Raw genomic sequence first — 17,979 nt, forward strand, 5'->3', positions numbered from 1 at the left:
TTTGTGACCTTTGAGATAACACCCAGAAAGAAGCCTTGACACTGCAATCTTTAAGGTTAAGACTTTCCTGTGTGCTGTGGCTTTTTAATGGCGATGCATTTATCTTCATATATATATATAATTTTAATGTCCAGTACCACTTTAGAGACCCACTAAGTTTGTTCTTGGTATAGGCTTTCATGTGCATGCACACTTCTTCAGATTTGATGTTTGATTTTTAGCCACTGTCTTTTGGGGTTTTTGTTTAACCATTTAGTGTTTAGCTTTTATTGCATTTTCTTTTTATTGTACACAACAGAAGAGGAGCCTATTGGCTCTGGCCAGTCACACATCTAGTTCAGCATCCTGTTATCACAATGGCTACCTAGACACCTCCCTGGGAAGCCCACCAGCAAGCAGGTCCTGGGCTCAACGGCTCTGACTTCAGCATTTTCCAGCACCTCTGACAAGGGGAGGGCAGACCAGAGCCACCAGAGGTTTAGTAGCCTAATGGGATCTGGTTTGGATAGCTGAGACATGTCAATAAAAGTATCATTAGGGTCCCCCTAATGGGAATTAAGGCGGCCACCGTCCTAAGCACAACTTTCCTTGCCCTCCTCTTTGCTCCCGAGTCCTAATGTTACCATTAAGCCTCTTAAGAGAGAAAAGCAGGCCTTTCTATGGCAAGGCGGAACAGAACATCCGCTATAACGCACACCCCAGGCCTGGCGCGAAGCAGGCAACAGGTCGCTGGCGACCCGTATCCTTCACAGCCGTGGGAGGGAAGCTGGGCGGACGCCAAGCACCTGGGGCAGAGTCGCTCAAGGCCGAGGTGAGCCGAGGACGCGGAGGCAGCAGCGTCAAGGCAGAGAGGAGAACCTCGCCGCGCTGCAGACGCCGGGCGGCGGATCACCTCGCGTCAAGCAGGCGAACAAGGCGCGGCGACGGACTGGGGGGCGGGCGGGGAAGGCGTGAGGCGACCATGGACTGATGGGGCAACTGGCATGAACGGCGGCGGCCCAGATCCCTGCCTCTGCCAAGCCAAGCGGGTAAGGGGGTGCTTGGTGTCCTGCGGGAGCCGAGGAAGGAGACGAGCTGGGTTTGGCTGCGGGAGGAGGAGGGGCCGAGCCTCCAGCGTCGGAAGCAGCGGCAGCCTTTGCCTGCACGCTTTCCTGCTGCAAGGAAGCTCCGTTGAGGAAGGTCGCCGGGGCTTACTTGGGAGCAGACGGGCGTCGGGTGGTAGGAGACAAGCCCGGAGTCTTAGGTATAATAAGCATACGGCCACAGCCACACCCTTCAAGGGGGCTCCCTTCCGAGGAGAAGTAGAAATGGCCAGGCTTGTGCAGGGCTGGTAATAACGCGGTTTGTCCTACTCAAAAGGAAGCCCCGTTGAGCATAGGCTTACAACCGGTGCCAGCGCACAAACCTCAAAAGCTAGCGGGGTTTACTCCCGAGTAAGCGTGCCTAGGACTCGCTCGCCCCAGCCGCGGAAGGGGAAACTGCACATGTTTTAAAGGCTGCGATCCGGTGGACGCTGAAGCCAATAGGACCTGTTCCTTAACTTCACACGTTCGCATTCCAAAGGCATTCAGGGAGCAGGTTCCCGCGCCGTGCACTTCTTGCGCCCGCGCGCCCCTTTTTCCAGCAGACCAGCATGGCTGGGCGGGGACGGTCCGCGCCTAACACGCGCCACTTGGCTCCTCCATCGTCGCCTCACGCCCCTCTTTGCAGCCAATCGCTGAGCGTTCTGGGGGAGGAGCCGAGCTGGTCCTCCCTAAAGTCGTCAGCTTGTCTTGAGTGTGTTACGGGCTGAATTGTCCAACTTGTTCTCCGTGTAGCGGAGAGCTGCCCAGTGGCCCGGAGAGGGGGCGGGGGGAGGGAACCAAAGCAAAATGAAATCTATCGGCGCGGCTCGGTCTTGTCTCTCTCAGAGGTTTCACTGATGTGTAAGAAGTCAGCAGGTAAAACGAAACGCTGTTTATTTGCAGTTCTTACCTGTGATACTTTTCAGGATCAGATTTTCTAACTTTGCCACCTGTTAATTGCTGCCGTAGATCAAACGACTGTAAAAGGAACCGTTTTGAAAGCTGGCAACCCGATTCCAAAACTTCCCAAAATTTTCTAGAATGTCAAGCCGTATTCTTAGGAGCTCTCTTAACATTTGATCTCCCCCCCCCCTTTTTTAATTTTACTAAAAGCATAGTCCCTGGCAAAGAAGCGAAGAGAAATACCGAAATAATCAGGAGCCAAAGTTTTGGGGTGATCTTCTACTGTTTAGAAATTCAAAGAGGTAGGTTTATACTGTTGCTGCTTAACAGTGGATTTAGGAAATGTCCATTTATTCTGTTTTCAGGCTTTAATCTTAATGGAGGGACAATGTCTGTGTTTTATTTGTGTGGATTAGTATAAATGTGAATATATAAAGCTGCTATCCTAACCTGGGAGAAAACCCAACTGGATTCAATAGGACTTTATTTTGAGTAGCCACAATTAGGATTGTGCTGCAAGTGTGTAATCTTGTCATGGAGGAATGGCTGCTCTGTCCTTGCTTAATTTGTTCCTCCTTCATTTTCTTTTTTTAAAAAAACTTTTGTTGGATTTTTTTTTACTTTGTTGAACTTGCTGATAGCTCTTTGGCAACATGAGGAAAAAGTAAACAGACGCCATTGCAGCTAAACTGCAACCAAGAAGAGAACCACTTTGATCAAGTTCCAATGTAATATTACCTTGGCTGATCTATTATGCAAACAATGTGAAGTTTATGGTGATAACAACAGTATTCTGGCAACATGCAATGTTGCTGTAACTGGTCTTGATATTAAATAAATTTGTGGCATAATCCCATTAATGTTTATGCAGAAGTAAGCCCTATTACCGGTAAATTCAATGGTAAGTGTGGATAGGATTGAAATCTTAAATGCTGTTCATTTTTGGAGAATTGGCATTGAGGGTATTTGATTCATTGGGAATCCATGAGGATTCACAGTGTGCTAATCTTCCCTTCTCCCCTTATTGGGGGTGGAGAGAGACAGATCAGGGAAGGCTGATGGTAGCATAGCATAGGTGGTTGTCAGACTGCCCCCCTCCCACTGCGCCACGAGCTCTGAAGCTGAGCACTGTAGCTCTACAGAGGAGTGAAGTTTGAAGTTTCAGAGGTGACTGTGTAATTAAGCCCCATTCTGAACAGTGCAGCAGGGGAAATTGGATTATCTCTTTCTTTATGCTGTTTCGGATGGTTCCTTTTCTGTTGTTGAAGGATTGGGTTAGGGGGTAGAATTGGCCTCTAGGGCCAATTTCTGCTTCCACCCCTATTGCCTTCATTAAACAAAACTGGTCTCTCCATGGGTTTAGTAGTTTACTCCTCTCACATTTTTATTGTCAAAACTTTTATCTTCTAACATTCTTACAGGAAAGCTTTTAAATATTTTCAATCTTTGAACTTCTTTCCCCAGCAAGCTTTCAGAAATATTTATCCCCGATGGTATCTGTCTCTGATTTGAATTGATTTTCTTTACGTGTTGTTGTCGCTTTAAGTTGTTTATATGTGTGTGTGTGTGTGTGTGTGTGTATAGTTTAAACTGTTTTTATATATGTAACTGTTTTATATATGCTTATCACTTTGGGATGCCTCATAAGTGAAATAAAAATAATCTGTCTTGCTCTCCTCCCCCTTGTTAGAAAGTAAAATTTTTATGCATACCCGGGGAGTTGAATGCCAGTGCAGAAATCCTAAGCTGTAGGTAGCTTCGTTCAACTGATATACTAATTGGCACTGGACCACCAAGTTTGCTGTTAGAGGAAATAAGAGCTTCTGTTCTGAAAGCAGTTTATTTTGCATCCTTCTTTTTTAATCCCCTTATTTATTTTGATTTTCAGCAGGTTTAGAAGCAGGACGTTACCTATGTTCAGAAATATAGCTGGGACATGTATTATTAACAAGGTAAATAAATGCCAGATGTTTTGTATCTCCATTCTCTTTGGTTATATAAACAGAAGGAAACCATATTGATTGTAGGTGGGAGAAAGGGAAAGTGACAGAAGGAATAAGGAAGTGGGGGGAGGAAAACAGTAAAACAAAGAAACAAAACACCACACATCTTGAAGATACACAGGAGGAAAGTCAAGCAATTGTTCTTGTGAAAAGGGAAGTTCACAACTCCTGCCTTCAACCAAAGTACAGGGGTACCACGGGTTAAGTACTTAATTTGTTCCGGAGGTCCGTTCTTAACCTGAAACTGTTCTTAACCTGAAGCACCACTTTAGCTAATGGGGCCTCCCGCTGCCGCCGTGCCGCCGGAGCACAGTTTCTGTTCTCATCCTGAAGCAAAGTTCTTAACCCGAGGTACTATTTCTGATTTAGCGGAGTCTGTAACCTGAAGCGTATGTAACCTGAGGTACCACTGTAGTGGGTGGGCCAGTCATTATTGGCAGTGTGGAGGTTAAACTAGCGCACCCAAATTTTGGCTTAAATGTTTGAAAAGAGATGGGGGCACTGGCTCTGCTCTGTGACTCTTTAAAATCATCAGCCTTGCCATCAGAACTGGAGATGGTGCCAGTTTATTTTAACAACTCTGAGCATTGAGTGTCTTCTTTATTAGTGCACCTTTCCTTCTCTCTTACCTGGAGAAGGTGTGTGTGTGTGTGTGTGTGTGTGTGTGTGTGTGTACTTACACTTACACACACACTTAATGGATTTCTTACCTTTCTTCACCAAAAGGTCTTGGGGCATTATTGTAACAATATTAAAATCAGACAATTTACAATCAGAATAATAAGGTGGATCTGATAGATAGATAGATAGATTAGATAGATTAGATAGATAGATAGATAGATAGATAGATAGTGTCAGGAGTCCCATCAGTCCCACAGCATGCTGCCCTGCCATACTAGAGAAACCAAAGTACCGTATTTTTCGCCCTATTGGACGCTCTGGCCCATAGGATGCACCTAGATTTGGGGGGGGGAATAAAGGAAATATTTTTTATCCCCCCCCCACAGGTGTGGGGCTGGGGCGGGGGAAGCCCGAGCTTCCCCCGACCCCAGAACGGGTCCCAGAGCGATGCCGAAGCTGCACGCAGCTTCGGCATCGCTCTGGCTGCGCGCCCGCTAGCACAGGCAGCTCTGCGCAACCCTCGGGAGCCCAGTGCGGCTTCGCGCCGGGCTCCGGAGGGTTGCGCGGAGCTGCGCAGAGCCTGGGAGTGCAGGCAGCTAATTACACGAGGTATTACAAAATAGGTGTCATGTCTGGGGTTAGTTCAGTACAAGTCCTCTCACCTTGAATGTACTTCATTTCATTCATAGCCATTGAGAGTAGATTCAGATTGGAAGATAGCATATTTCGGATATGAATCAACTCTGCAAAGGGTTGGACAATGCGGAATATATTTTTGGCATGTAGCCTATCCCTTAGAAATAAACACTGAAAATAATCCTGAGTGTGTTGGCATTTGAAAATGTAGGGTTATTTCTAAGTAAATGTGCTTTTAACATTAGCATGCCAGGGTGCATTCCACCAACATCTAAAGTTGTCAGAATCTGCTTAACTTGCTACTAAATTCTAAATTTATAAAATGCACAAATTATTTATAAATTTATGATTAAGTTACAAAACAAATTATTTATTTATTTATTCTCGGTGGTCTCTTGGTATAAGGGATGTTAACATGAAGCATTGTTGCCTTTTAAAAAAAATATAATAGCTTTATTTTTACTTGTAGGCTTTTCAGATTGTCCTGCTTTAAAGCAGAACCAGTTCTTAAGATGTCAAGTACTATGACCTCCTGGAGTATCATCTCGGCAAGAAACATTATCTCCACTTTGCATGGAAAAGGACATTTGTATTCCAGGTGCTTTTCAAGCCAGAAGAAAGTAGCATGGAGGGGTTTGCTTGCCAAAGACTCCTTTTCTTCTTTCCTGTCAAGTTGCGGTTGTGGCATGGACAGCATCTTCACTGTGAGAAAAGCTTTCAGACACACCTCCACAGAAGAAGAAGACTTCTCCTTCCACCTGACACCATCACAGATAAATGAAATCTTAAGGGCTAATGAGTTGTCCTATACAGTACCTGAATTTGATGGGAAGAACCCGAGCTCAGTGTTGAAATTTGAGAGTAACCACTTGGCTGCCAACGCCCCGAGTGAAGACCGTAGAAGTGCAGCTACATGTTTGCAGACCAGAGGGATGATGTTTGGAGTCTTTGATGGCCATGCAGGCTATGCTTGTGCACAGTCGGTCAGCGAGAGGCTGTTTTTTTACATTGCTGTTTCTCTTCTGTCTCAACAAACGCTGCAAGAAATCGAGTCTGCCATGGAGTCCATGAAACCAGTTCTGCCTATTCTGCAGTGGCACAAGCACCCCAACGACAGGTTCTTTCATGAGGTCGCCCCAATGTATTTGGAGCAGCTCAGAGTTTATTGGCAAGACTTGCTGAACCTGGACATGGAGCCATGCCATACGAAGAAGGATGCACTGATCTATGCATTTAAAAGGCTGGATTCAGATTTCTCTTTGGAAGTCCAGGCTCCCACAGAAAACGAATTGGTAAGGAACATAGCCCTTCAGGTGGCTTTCTCGGGCGCAACAGCATGTGTGGCTCACATCGACAGTGTTAATTTGCATGTTGCAAATACTGGTGACTGTAGAGCAATTCTAGGGGTTCAAAATAAAGATGGGATGTGGTCCGCCCTCCCGCTTACTCAAGACCACAATGCCTTCAACAAATTGGAAGCTTTAAGGTTAAAAAGTGAACACCCGGCCTCTGAAGAGGACACTGTCATTGTGAACAACAGGTTGCTGGGAGTTCTTATGCCCTCCAGAGCTTTCGGAGATGTCAGATTTAAGTGGAGCCAGGAACTTCAGCAGAGTGTGCTAGGAAATGGTTGCAACACGGAGGCTTTAAACATTTATGAGTATGCACCTCCAAACTATCATACACCTCCTTATTTAACTGCAGAACCTGAAGTCACGTACCACAAAATAAGAAAGCAGGATAAATTTTTAGTGATTGCTTCGGATGGGCTGTGGGACATGTTGAGTAATGAAGAGGTGGTCAAGCTTGTTGCCACGCATCTGCTTGGAGACAATGCCCAGAAAACGCCACTTTCTTTTAAGAAACCAGCCAACCTAGGTTACATGCAAAACTTCCTTCTTCAGAGGAAGGGCAGGCACATCCGCTCCTACGACCACAACGTGGCTACCCACCTCATCCGAAATGCCATTGGCAATAATGAATATGGAGAGATTGATCCAGAGAGGCTCATGGCAATGCTGACTCTTCCTGATGATGTAGCACGGTTGTATAGGGATGACATCACGGTTACTGTGATATATTTTAATTCAGATATAATTGAAGGTTACTACAGAGATAACGAATAATGGACTTGTCTTTATGAACCGTACATGTTCTGTGGACCACTAGGGATATTTAAAAAAAAATATTAAATCCCTAGCAATACCACTGTGCAGAAACTCCCCCTGTCTTGTCTTCAGAAGTCTTATAGTGGTTCTTTTAATGAAGAATTCATGTGAAAATTCTAATAGCCTGCTTTGATTAAAACAGCTGCCCCCAACTATCTAGACGTTTTGGGACTGCCAACTTCTATCATCCCCAGCTGGTAAAGACCTGCTGGATGGGGCTGATGTGAATTATAGTCCAGAACATCTGGAGGGTCCTAGGGGGGCGCAGCTGTGGTAAAGCAATGCAAAATTATTTATTTTAGTAGAACAAAGATTGTAAGACATCCTGGGCGGAAAGGGCATCCTTGTGCCAAGGTGGATGAGAGTGAAATATGCTGCTTGTTAATCAAAGCCATAAACTCAAGTGGCCAGATATCATTGCCATTGAAATTCATGGCAAATTTCTCGGTGAACTGAGAGCACTTACACTGAACAATATTAGAAAAATATGCTAGAATGGTGGACAGCACTTTTCCTTTGAAGGCTAAGTTGCAAGATAGCCATGATAGCCATGAATGCAAATACTGTATGGCAGGTGAGGAGGGGCTTGGTCTAGGTGTGCCCCCAGGACTGACTGTTTCCATGGGAAAGTCTGCTAGGAACTATTCTGGTACAAGATTTTTTGAAATGCATAGTAGCTGAACAAAAGGGGCACATATTAGAAAACTCTCTTAGGAAATAATGCATAATATTTCACTAAGACTCACTTCCAAACCAGCATGATAAATCCTTTGCATTTATTCCTGTAGGGAACATTTGTTTCACAAAGCAGTGTAGCCATTTAAAATAAAACGTCAGTTTGATTGGCTCTCCTACTCAGCTTCCTGCAGTGCCCTATTTAAAATATGAAAACTAGCTTTCTTCTTATTCTGACTGTGAGATTGTTTATGCACTAGACTAATTGCTGCTTGAACGCATTTATACTGCACTACAGGGATTCAAATCTCTTGCTGACTGCTTCTGCTGCCATAGTACCAATTGTATCTGTGCCTCAGAGCTTCTCAAGCCTATGGAAATGTTATCCTTTTTAAAATACCTCAGAAGCAATTACTACTTTTAGTTATGTTGCACCCTTGCAAAGCATATGGCTGAATACTTTTAGTTTTCAGAAAGTATCCTTTCTAATACCTTTTAACGTGTCTGGGCATCTGGATCTGCTATCAGTGCAACTCATGTCTTTTGAAATAAATCATTACCAGTGGAAGCTAACTATTTTTGGCTTGGTGGGGAACGTATTATTTTAATAGCTTAAAAATTATACAATGATCTTTTTTGTTTTCATTTTAAGAAAAGATGGCTGAAGTTTTGTTTGTAGGCTATATGGAAATGCAGTCTTGAATCTGCATACAGTGCTAGTTGTTTTATGCATATTGAATCTTTGTGAAGAATGTTTCCTAAAGAGCCTTTATTTAGTGTTCTTATAGTTTGAATCCTGCTTTCAGATAAGACCTTACCTAACCAACTGCTCACTTGAAATCCAATTCATAGTTAACAATTGCATCCTTCATTCAAAACCATCAGATAAAGGCACATTTAATACACTTCAGTCTATCGCTTAAAGAATACAATGGCTTTGTACTAGGCGATGAACAATCACACAGGTGGAATTTTCCACTCTGTGAGTCAAAATTGGGACTTGTTTGGAGACCACATCTGACAGTACAAATTAAATGTCATGCTCTGTACAAAGAAATGTGGGCAGGTTGGGTGAATGGCATGAGCTACAATTCATGACTTAGTTTTGATGTGGATTAGAAATAAGTTTTGTCTCTTTCCAAGAGATATAACTTGAGGCCTGCAGGAATGCCTTAACTGAAAGCAGAAGAAAGTGAGTAAGAGGAGAACTCGGAAGGAAGGAAGTGGGTGTCATTCACAACATGTATTCATTTCTGTAGAATTTTAACACTTTTATTTTGGAATCAATTTCTAAAAAGTATATTATAATTCAAAAGTTTGCTTTTTCTGCCAGCACTTTAAAACCAAACTACTGTGCCTGGTTTTGCACACAGACAGGACTTAAATCATAAAATATTGCTGGATCTGATTGCATGTCTAGGCATTACTTAGCAACGGACCTGAATATTGTGTAAGATCTCCATCAAATGTGAGGAGTGATATCCTTTTAGTAGATGCAGATTCTAGCTTCAAGTACAATCTCTAATACCTGAGTAGAAGGGTTTTCTTATCATTTTAGTCAATTGTGCATAAGTAAGATTGCTACAAATGAGGCTCTTCCATGTCAGCTTCAAAAGAAATAGTGTGTGTTGTTTAAACACACTAACCTTTTAAAAAATGTTTACGAAGATTGTGTTGAATTGTGCTTGTTAACTGGCAATTACTGTTTAAGAGACCACATTTGTGGGTTTTTCCTGTAAAAACAGACTTAGCATGTATTTATAACTGCTGTATGCCTGCTGTAATTTAGAGTGTGAAAATTAATATTTAGAAAGTGTTTAACAAATATGCACATTATGCAGTTGGCTGCACATTCTACTCTTTCTGTAGCTGCAGCAATACAGTTGTTTGCCATTAACTACTGTGCTTCTGAGGCAACTTGCGAATTTCCTCAGGCTGCTGTTACTTTTCAGGAGCATGTGACTTATAGCTTTCCCAAGTGTCAATATGACACTTCATTCCATGCTTTTGTTTCTGATCTAAACACAACTCCTTGCTGGCTTACCCTCCTGGTGTATCTGACCCATTGAATCAGTTCAAAGCACCTCTGCTAAATAAATGTATGTTTCTGTTCCATCAATTTGGATCATGTCCAGTCCCACCTGAAGTCCTTTGCCTGTTATTTGATTCGTGCCTGTTATTTCTTTTTCACTTGCCCATAACTCTGTCACTGACAATATCCTACCCATTAAATTTCCTTGCTTGCTCCATCTATTCTATAATAGCTCCTCTGTGATCAAGCCCTTGTCCTTCTTGTGCTCCTGTTTCTGTGACTTCTGTCATGCTATTATCACCTGTCAACAGTATAAAACAATGTCTTGATTCACACCTAATGCTACACCATGGTTTATTAAGCTAGAGTTTATTAAAACATGGCTTAGCATGTGTTAATCCTGGCCATCGGCTTAACTGGTGTTTCTACTACCAACAAACTACAATCTTAAACCATGCTTTATTGTTGGCTTATGAACCTTGCTTTGTTTTAACTATGGCTTGCCATTACACAGCAGCCTTAACTATGGTTTGTTTGTTTGACCACCATACACCCCCAAACGCTAGTCAAACTACAAAGGCACAAGGCAAGAGCAACATTGGAGAAAGAAACCACAGTTTCTTTGATCATATGTGGGACAAACCATTGTAAACTTGCAGTTTGTGCAACAAACCAAGGCTTAAACTAATTATGGCTTAGTGTTATGTGTTAACCAGGCCAGTGACCTCCTTGTTTGACAAGCCTACTTCCTGTCTCCTAAAGCCTTCCTCAAAACTAGTTTTACCAAACAATTTCAAAAACATAAGTTGGTCCATGTTTCCCAGTGTTGTCTGCTCAATCAGTGGTTTTCTAGAGTTTTTCCCAGCCCTCTTTTGAGACCACTTTTAACAGAAGAGATTCTGGGGATTGAACCCAAAACCTTACACATGCAAAGCATGTACTGTACCACTTAGCTATGGACTTTTCACCTCTGTTGTCTTGCGCTTCCCCACCTCATTTACTGCTTTTCTTGGCCTGTTCGTGATCTTTGCTCCATTTCTGTATACTGTAGTGTCTTTATTGCACAGTATAAATGCTATGCAAGGACGTCATTTTTGTGCTGTATACACCTAAACATTTAGTAATGCAAGCAGATATAGCATAAGAAAATAAGAGCAGCCCTGCTGCATCAAACCAAAGGCCCATCTAGCACAAACAGGGTCCAACCAGGTACTTCTAGGAAGTTTGCAAACAAGAAGAGCGCAATTTCCATCTCTTGTGTTGTGCCTGGTATTCAGAGCCATGCTATGTCTGATACTGGAGATAATATACAGCCATTATAACCAGTAACCACTGATAGCCTTGTCATTCATGAACCTGTCTTAATTCTTTTTTAAAAGCTGCTTTAAGCTGATGTTCATTGCTGCAACTTGCGGCAATGAATTCCAGAGTTTAACTATGTGCTATGGAAAGTACCGTATTTTTTGCTCTATAAGACGTACCAGACCATAAGACGCACCTAGTATTTGGAGGAGGAAAACAAGGAAAAAAATATTCTGAATCTCAGAAGCCAGAACAACAAGAGGGATCGCTGCGCAGCAAAAGCGATCCCTCTTGCTGTTCTGGCTTCTGGGATAGCTGCGCAGCCTGCATTCGCTCCACATTTCCCCTTACTTTTTAGGAGGGAAAAAGTGAGTCTTATAGAGCAAAAAATACGGTACTTTCTTTTGTCAGTCTCAAATCTTCCAACATTCAGCTTCATTGGATGACACGAGGTTCTAATATTATGAGAGAAGGAAAAAACTCCACTTTCTCTATACTGTTCATACTTTTAACGCACTTCTGTCATGGCCTCATTCACCTTTTTTTCTAAACTAAAAGCACCAGATGCTGTAACCTTTCCTCAGCTGCATACATATCATACATTTAAAGCACTTTCCCCAAAGATCCCTGGGAACTGAAGTTTTTACCCCTTACAGAGCTTCAGTTCCTAGCACCCTTGACAAAAAACTACAGTTTCCTGGATTCCTTGGGGGAAGCCATGCGCTTTATATGTTCTTTAAATGTACGGTGTGTACACAGCCCTCATAAAGGAGTAGTTCCAGACCCCTGGTAATTTTGGTTGTCTTTTTCTGTATCCTTTTTTTTATTCTACAATATCTTTTTGGAGATGCGGTGACCAAAACTGTACATTGAATTCTAAGTGCAGTTGAATCAACCATGGCAGTTTTATTTTCAATCCCTCAGATTTAGAGGAGCATGACTGGTTCAGTTGCACTGGGTGCAGAGCCTAGAGGGCACCACAGCTATTATTTAGAATGGAGCATGAGAGGCAGGGGACAAATTTTGGCATTGCACAGGGTGCCGCTGAAATTTGTGACCCCAAGGTCCACTACTGAATCCCTTTCCTAATGATTCCTAGCGTAGAATTCAGTTCACCTTTTCTTCACACCTGCTGCATATTGGCTCAATGTATTTATTGAGCTATGCATTACAACGTTACAGTCGCTTTCCTTGTTAGTCACAACTGGTTCAGATGGTGACACTAAGCTGCATAACTCCAATACTGCAGGGAACAGGAGTTGCACAATTCGCACAAGAAATGTTTCCAGTATATTCTGCTCTCGGAATCCATTGTTGTTTAAAATCAACTAGGAGAAAAGCTTATATTTTCAACAACATTATGTAGCAAAGAACAACAATTCAAGTGCAGAAATCAATATTTATCAACTTAATTGCAATATTGCTAATGTGCCTGTTGCAACGGGAAATATATTTTATGTAAATTGCTATTTAAAAATGTTGGTTATTATACTGGTAGTGTTAAGCTAGAATGTTAGTGCTCTGGTTTGCAAAGCTGAAGAGAAAATATGATTAAATGTGTATACTTAATATATTTACATACTTTTCTAAATTGTAAATATTGTACCTTTGGGAATAAAGGTATATAATCGGGACACAATGTCTTAAGAAATGTATTTGACTACTTTGTTCAGTGTTTGTGCCTTATTCTAATGGTGATAAAATGAAAATCAGTGTAATATACTTTCTAATTAATAGTTCTGAATTGAATGGATATGAATCATACTCCTAGTCTGCCTCATTTACAAACCACTTAAAAAAAATGTAACAGCTTGAAAGCCAAATTAGGTGGAAAATGAGATCTTTGGCCTTTCTTGAATTAGATTACCACAGAGAGAGAGAGAGAGAGATTCTCAAGGGAGGATAAACATGCAAAACCACAATAAAAAACCAAAAGCAATCATAAGAAGGGAACAACTAGTTGAAGGTATGCTACAACTCGTTCTGCTCTTGGAATCCCAGTTTATATGCTTGCTTTGCGCAACGAAGTCTGAATGTCAATGCAAAAGTAACTATACTTGTCTCTTGAAAATTTTATCTACAGGTGTCCTTCAGTTTTCATCATGCAATGAGTGAATAAGGATGTGAACTCAAAAGAACTGAAGGATCTTAAACCCTGGTGCTTGATCCTAACACTACAAGCCCAGGCTGTGCTTTCTTGGCAGTTATTCAGCATTGCTTCACATGTTCCAGAATTCAGTTCTCTGATACTGAAAAGAGATTCTGGGGCTGTTGCATGGTATAAGGCTGCTTTGGTCCCAGCTTTTCACACCACCCTAACTGAGAGTTTGCTGTAGGAATGTCCTGCATCCATAAACACGCTTCAGTACACATATGCATGGGCATTTCAATGCAGTCCTGCTGCTCAGTGTCACTATAATATGGTTGTGGGCCTTACCATCCTATTACGCTAAGGGAAGAGAGGCCATTTTGTTGTTTGCATAACTTGCTAGTTGATGGTGGAGTTCAACCTCCATGCTTAACCTGTGTGGTGAGAGCAGAAACAAGCAATTTGTGCTGTCTGAATTTGGTAAGGCAGCGCTGGTTAATGAAATGCAGTAGGAAATGGGCGAGAAAGGTGTTAGGAGCAGCCGGATCTGTTTGCAGCTGCCCCATGTAGTGCATCACTGAATTGCCAGAAGTAGTTTCTCAGTAGTTGTAGCACCCTGCTTGTGGTTAACGCTTAGCTGGAATGAAATATTCAACGCAGCAATAGAGAAATTAAAATAATAATTTATTTGTCGGACAAATAAATAAGAGGCACAGTGGTATATGGTTACCAAGCTCTGGCCTGGCCTCCTGCCATTATGGCCAGCACTTATATTCCCTCAGCTCAGCCCCCTTGCTCCTCCTTTGGCTGCCTCTGTCCAATCAGCCTGGTTAAAATTCCTATTGGCTGTTTGCTAGAACCAATCATAAAAGATACACCCATTTCCTATTACCTTTTATGGGAGACAAAGAGCTATATTTCCTTCTATTTATAATTGGCAAATAAGTAGTCATATATCTTACATTTACCTCGACCAGGCACCTTAATTACCAAATAACCTTTTGCCCTAGACTAGGCGCCTTAACTAACATTTCATCTTTTGCCCTAGACTAGGCGCCTTAACTAACATTTCATCTTTTGCCCTATTGCCCTATTCACTCCAAAACAGATGATGGCTAATTTTATCTGAACAGATCTTTTGTTCATCTTCCCACACATTATCAATGAAAGATCTCCTTCTTTGGAGGTCATCAAGCAGAGGCCTGACAACCATATGTCAGGAGTGCTCCGATGGCGTCTCTCTGTCTGGCAGGGGTCCGGACCCAATGGCCCTCATGGTCTATTCCAACTCTTCTATGATTCTATAATTTCTTACTTTCTAAATCCTTTGCATAATTACATTTAAGCCAATATATTTCATAACATATATAGTTTTTTAGAAGCAAAGATCTTGTCTAAGTAAAAAGGAACTTAGTAAAAGCTAAGCTAAATTCTAAATTCTAAAGATTCAAAGCAGTTTCAGAGAGAAGCCTCTTCCCTAGCCAGCTGCTGTTTGTATTAGCTCTTGCCCTTTTAACCTTGGGAAGATGTGGCTCAAGTTTAATGGGAGGCACAATAATTATTACTATTTATGTTTTTGCAACCTTGATTGTATTCTATAATTTGTATGGTCAGTGTGACCTTTTGTTCCCAGCCTGTAATTTCCTTTTACAACCCTGAGACACTGCTATAGATCAGGGGGGCCCTTGATCAAGAAGATAAACAGCTGCCAGAGTATGGTTTCTGCCTGGCATGAGAGATACAAACATTTACAAATATATATTTCTTTAAGGTCATTTTTAGAATACAGGAATCTGATCAAAATATAAGCCTTGATTAAATGCAGGCTATGATCAGATGCCTCATTCCCCCCTTTCAAGCTCAAGGACCTTCCCAAGTGTCCTTGATAGCTTGACCTTCATCATATTCCTGAGGTAAAGCTCTGTATAGGGCCATGATATGAGGTAAAGTTTCATTTGAAATCATCTTGCTAATTGTACTTCTAAAACATGAAATGATACATGGCACCATACACAAAACCATTACTACTACCGTCAAGAAAAACAAGCAAGACAATAGTATCACCAATTGGTGAGCCATCCCATATCCCATCCTTCCCATATTTGTACTGGGACATGTGCTATATTCTCCATCTTTGTGGCCAACACACGGATTGCCTCACCATTATCAGAAATGTTAAAGCAACAGGCATTCCCTGTCAAGTTCAAGACTCCACATAGGCCTCCCTGCCTGGCAAGTACATAATCCATTCCCATTTTCAGCTGCAAAATGGCGGCTCTACTTTCATCCAACTGTTGTGCAATAAGTCTCAAACTCTGGGCCGTTGCATTGGTTACAAGTTCCACTACTGCTTGCAATCGAATTATTCTGTTTAGATTATAAATAGGATCCCGAGCCCCTTGTATGAGCTCATCAGGATTCCAGGAGGCAGGTTCATAATAGGCTATAATGCGCTCTGGTGGCCAATCATCAGTATCGCTCCAACTTTGGGTACTTCCTCCTGCTATATGAGAAATATCAGCGTTTCTTCGTGTACGCTTGGCTGAACTAGTGGGCATAATCCACATTGGTGGTAATACCCATCCCAGGAAACAAGTCCCACTCCATTTGGAAGGGAGTTTCTTGTATGCCCATTCTCCACATATCCACCACAACCATTGGGTCTGAGGTTTTTGGTACGTGGAGTGCATAAGGCGAAATATCAAAAGGGGTACAGAGCTCACAGTGCAGTATGTTAGATTGCCTTTTTCTGTCATAGTTATGTTCCACACCATTTTCCATGCATGAATAAAAGGAGGTGCACAGGGCAAGGTATTCCGAGTTCGATAGGTAGTACCGTTTGCCCAGGTTTGACTATTCTTAATATAATCCCAAGTATAGTGGCAATGAGAAGAGCCTATCATGGTAGAATCAGCTGCCTCTGATGATTTATGTACACAGAATTCCCCTTGTACAGGTATAACTCGTATTGGTTTAGTTGAGTTCCATCCGGGGAAATTCTGTACTTCTGTTTGGTGAGGCATTTCGCTTACCATACCAATGGCATTTAATGGTATCAGTAATAAGGGCATACCTCCCTCTGAATCATCTGGCCCAAGAGAGCAAACAAGGCAATTGGTCCTATTTGTAACATTGGCTACCATCTCAGCTAAGCCTACCCACATATTGTGGTCATGGCGGAATCCATATTTAGCAAATTTGCTCAGATTCAAGGACCCTTCCCCTTCCCAAGGGATCAGGATTAACAATAAAATCATGTTGATGTCTAGTATATGCGTTCCTTCCACAAAAGATTACCTTATTGTGGTAACAAAAAAATATTAGCCCCAATATAATTCCTCCAGTGACAGAAATGGGGAACCACCAAGACCAAAACATATATCCCAAGGATCCCCAATGAGTAATATCTCTGATAATTGTTCCACAGGGGGGGGCAGTCAATCAATTGTATAAGAGAATCTTCCTGTTCACAATCGCTGGTTCAGATGCTCCTCAAGCTTCAGGCGTGCGCAGGTCAGCCAGCTTCCAGGTTGTGGCTGCAGCAGGCCAGTCGTCTAATGTTGCCCGTGACCTAGCCCGTTCCCCGTAGGGCTAGATACAGGGGTTTTTGGAGAGAGTCAGTTTAAAAAAGGATTAGAGGGGTCACCTTTGCACGTCCAACTGCCTTCGGATTTCTTCAAACGGGAGTGATGAATCCAGGGGGTCACCTCAGCTACCTTCACCGCTATTGGAGTATAGAGCAAGATGGTGTAAGGTCCACGCCACTTAGGTGCAAGTGGATCATGTTTCCACTCTTTCACCCATAGGCTATGCCAGCCTGGAACTGATGAATCGGCTCGGCAATGCTGCACGGCGTGTGCTTGAGGGCCCACCTGTTAAGATAAACAACAACAACAAAAACACGGGAGAGAGACAAAAACACGGGAGAGAGATTGCACTTGTCCCTGTGTCACATGGTCTCCTATTTGTTTGAGGTCAGCTGGAATATCCTGAACAAAGGAGGGTGGCCTCCCATACAGGAGCTCAAAAGGTGACAACTTAAGTCTTTTTGTGGGTGCACACTGAACACGAAACAGTGTTATGGGTAACACATCACTGCTGTGGCCAGCATTACCATCTTTTCCTTCTGCCACTTCTTCTTCTCTTGTTTCTCAGCCTCATCCCTATTCCGATAAACTCGGCGTGCAATGGCCATAATTTGGCTCATCAGCATCCCTTCCCATCCTTCTGATTTCTGAATTTTCTTACGAATGTCAGAAGCACACTGGGCCACAAATGTAGCAGTAATCATTCTGCTGTTTTCAGGGGCTTCAGGGTCAAAAGGAGTCCATATACGATAGGCTTCCTGCAGCCTCTCTAAAAAGTCTCCCGGACTCTCATTTGGTTTCTGTTCTACTTCTGAGACTTTAGACATATTAGTGGGCTTCTGGCATGCCCTGCGGATACCTTGCACAAGCGTCTGGCGGTAGGTGGTAAGCCTGGCCAG

At 42.6% G+C, this 17,979-nt stretch overlaps 1 protein-coding gene and 1 long non-coding RNA gene across 2 annotated transcripts; both read left to right on the forward strand.

Moving 5' to 3' along the window:
* The first annotated feature begins 504 nt into the window (after window positions 1-504).
* LOC128419246 (uncharacterized) lies at window positions 505-4,608 on the forward strand. The gene is made up of 3 exons (XR_008331820.1): window positions 505-1,028; window positions 2,178-2,269; window positions 3,856-4,608. It is a non-coding gene; the product is annotated as an uncharacterized LOC128419246 (long non-coding RNA).
* Window positions 4,609-5,702: 1,094 nt separating this feature from the next.
* PDP2 (pyruvate dehydrogenase phosphatase catalytic subunit 2) lies at window positions 5,703-10,207 on the forward strand. Its single transcript, XM_053399692.1, has one exon. The coding sequence runs from the start codon at window positions 5,740-5,742 to the stop codon at window positions 7,351-7,353; it is 1,614 nt and encodes a 537-aa protein (XP_053255667.1). The 5' UTR covers window positions 5,703-5,739; the 3' UTR covers window positions 7,354-10,207.
* Window positions 10,208-17,979: the final 7,772 nt, after the last annotated feature.

Source organism: Podarcis raffonei, chromosome 8 (assembly GCF_027172205.1).
Source record: "Podarcis raffonei isolate rPodRaf1 chromosome 8, rPodRaf1.pri, whole genome shotgun sequence".
Taxonomy (NCBI): Eukaryota; Metazoa; Chordata; class Lepidosauria; order Squamata; family Lacertidae; genus Podarcis; species Podarcis raffonei.

Excerpts from the sequence above, each read along its gene's own strand:
- PDP2 (XM_053399692.1), top strand. The coding sequence starts at position 5,740 with ATGTCAAGTACTATGACCTCCTGGAGTATCATCTCGGCAAGAAACATT.